Here is a 3036-nt window from a genome sequence, read left to right on the forward strand (position 1 = left end):
TGACAACTTCTTTTGATATCTAATATCTGCTACCACTATTTGAGGAATGACAACACTTACAGCTCATAGAATAAATAAATATCAAAACTTCAGTGAGTCATCATTTTTTGAAAGTTAAAGAAATTAAAAACAAAACTCAAAGCCCATCATATTTAATACATGTAAACTAATTATAATAAATACATGCTTTATTTTAAACACTATGCCAGAGGAGGTTCATTTATGCACTTCATTTAGGTCAGTATTTTTCCTCCATCCTCGCTTTGTCATGTTTAAAGGCCTGATGCAAATTCCATTGAAGTCAATGGAAAGACCCCTATTGACTTTATTGGGTTTCCGATGAAGTCCTAAATGCTGGATGGTAAAATCTACATTAATTTGTTTGCAAATCCAGACCGACCAACCCCTTTAGAGTATTCAGATGCTTTAGTATGTATTAATCTTAACTTGCATAAAATATTAGCTCTTTAGATGAGCTGAAACAATTGTTCATGGCTCACATATTTTTTCATGGAAGGTTTAGCAGATGAGCATAAAATTGCAGCTCAGCCAAGAAGAACTGCAACATCAAGACAAGACGGCAGTTAGCCCTTATGAAGCTTTAGAGTTGTTTTTTTTAACCTACTTTACGAAATGTTACAAAAATAGGATTCCTGACTTTAGTCTGAAAGAGTCATATGAATTAGTTAAATGGAATCTACATTACATTTAGTGATTTATGTGTCAAATTTCCAGTGTATAAAATATATTGATCTACATGAGCACTAAATTCATCTAGTTTATTAAAACAAATTATATATATGCATTCAGCATGGCCATGGACTTTGTATAGAGAAATGAAAACTTATGTAAAGATTAATCCTCATTTATAATCTGCTTTTTGTTATGCCACATGTCATGAAATGTTAAATCAGAAGGCTGTGTACACAAGGCAGTATTGTAATAGATAGTGATAATTTTAATAACATTGGACTTTGGAATATTTTAATAAAGAGTAGTCCATTTTAAACATCAAAACCTCCTATTGCAGATTGCTTGATTTGGCATTTAAAGACTGGGATTGGTCATTTGATGATGTTGATGATATTGATGGTGATGACGATGTTTTTGATTTCTGAAGATGTAAAAGGGTAAATCAAAGTAGTGAGGAATGCATTGTTTGACTTTTGAATAGAGCATGCTAGTTGGGTTTTGTTTTTCAAAGCAGAAAAAGTATGAGAGATCTCATTTTTAATATTACGCATTCAAAATGAGATTTCGTTCAGTTTGAAAAAGATCAATTTTCAGAGGAGTCACTTTAACTAAAAATGAGTATTTGCCTTTTACATACGTGATTTTAATTATAGTTTTCTGTTCAGAATTCATGTCTATCTGCCCCAGTTGAGTGGAAAAGGAGATAACTTCTACTGTCAGAGAATATACTTATAGCAGTAGTACTGCTAACCTCTATAAACAAACCATTTTTGAGATGTAAAAATAAAATTGTCACGTTTTAATCTTTATTTGACACACTGAAGATATGTCAGTTTGCAGTAAAAATGCCTTTTTAAAGTGTAAAGTGACTTGTCTATGGCTAGCAGACTTGAAACAAGAGCTTTACATTGTGCATTTCCTAATATTGCTATGAAATACAGATTTATGACTTGGCTTTTCTCTGTAGTGTTGTGCTTTTTGGGTTTCTAACAATGCACTTGAAAAAATTCTAAGTAAAATTGCATTGCTAATGCAGTGAGCTGAATTCCTTGAATGCTATTGTAAATGTAAAGCAGTTCTATTTATAATTAAGTAAAACTAGTTTAACTGAAAATGATCTAATTAGTTTGCAAATTTCCCCTGGCTCCGCACATTCCTCTGCCCTGCTTCCTGCCCCCATTGCTCCTCAACCATGGAGGGAGGGGTCACTGTATATGGAGCTGCTCCCCTGTCCACCCAAACCCCATGCATCTGGACTTCCCCCCCTATACCCAGACCCCCTTCTGAACCTCACATCCTCACACACACACACACACACACCTGGACTCCCCCACTAAGTCCCACCCCCGTGCATCCAGATCCCCACCCCTGAACCCAGACCACTCCCTGCTAAGCCCTATATGCTTGAAACCCCACCCAAATGAGCCCCACCCTGTATGCACCTGGACCATCCCTATGAGCCATCCAGACCCCCATCCCACCAAGCTCCACTCCCTCAACACCCGGACCCCCCAGTGAGCTCCCTACACCCAGACCCCTCCCAACGAGCACCAGACTCCCCCTGCTGAGCCCCAACTACCTTCACCTGGACCCCTCCTGCAGAGTCCCATTGTCCCTGCACTTGGAACCCTCTCCCCAAAGAGCCCCTGTGTATTCAGATTGTACCTGGACCCCACCATTGAGCCATCCTCACCTAGACTGCCCCACACAGAATCCTCTCAACCCCACACTTGGATCCCCCCCCCCACACACACAAAGCCCCTCCACACTTGGATCCTGCTGGTCTGAGCCTGCTTGCCCACACCTAGTGTGCCTGGCATGGCGGGGCAGGGCTCCAAGGTGTTTCTGGAGCAGGTCCAGCCCTTGTGCTGTGTTACGATCAGGTGCAGCCTCACCGCCAAATGTGTCCTGGAGGGGGAGGGGAGCTGCAGGACAACCTCCCACCTCCATGCAGCCAGTGGCCTGTGCTCTCTGCTGCCATGCACTCTCCGCTGCCATGCTGGAGCATCCATGATTATTTATTGACAAATAATATGTGCAGAATTTTAAAATATTTTGCACAGAATTTGTATTTTTTGGCGCAGAATTCCCTCAGGAGAATGCCCAATGAACTGAGTTATTAGTATCAATAAAATATAATCGTCTTAATCTCAGAATAAGTTTGAAATTGTGGTGCATAGGATACAGTGTTTTAAAATAACATAATGCTATTTAATGCAAATAAGTAGCATTTGTTGCAAGAGTGCAGAAGTGCATATTTAAAATAAAAAATTGGAGCAAATTTCTCTTTTCAGCAGAGGGATGTACATTGCATTTACTGATCAAACCTTTCTTCTTTTTCAG

General features: G+C 39.6%; 1 protein-coding gene across 2 annotated transcripts in view; it reads left to right on the top strand.

Annotated features, from left to right (window-relative positions):
* ROCK2 (Rho associated coiled-coil containing protein kinase 2) overlaps window positions 1–3036 on the top strand; it is a 177479-nt gene that overhangs the window by 163602 nt on the left and 10841 nt on the right. The window contains exon 33 of one of the 2 annotated variants that reach the window (XM_043542258.1): window positions 1031–2678. The exons of the other annotated variant lie outside the window; for it this stretch is intronic. Within the exon in view, the coding sequence (XP_043398193.1) occupies window positions 1031–1118 (88 nt within the window). The 3' untranslated portion in view covers window positions 1119–2678. Of the gene's footprint in view, window positions 1–1030; window positions 2679–3036 lie in introns of those variants that run through there. 2 annotated transcript variants of the gene reach the window in all.

The sequence above is a fragment of the Chelonia mydas genome, chromosome 3 (genome assembly GCF_015237465.2).
Source record: "Chelonia mydas isolate rCheMyd1 chromosome 3, rCheMyd1.pri.v2, whole genome shotgun sequence".
NCBI classification, from domain to species: domain Eukaryota; kingdom Metazoa; phylum Chordata; order Testudines; family Cheloniidae; genus Chelonia; species Chelonia mydas.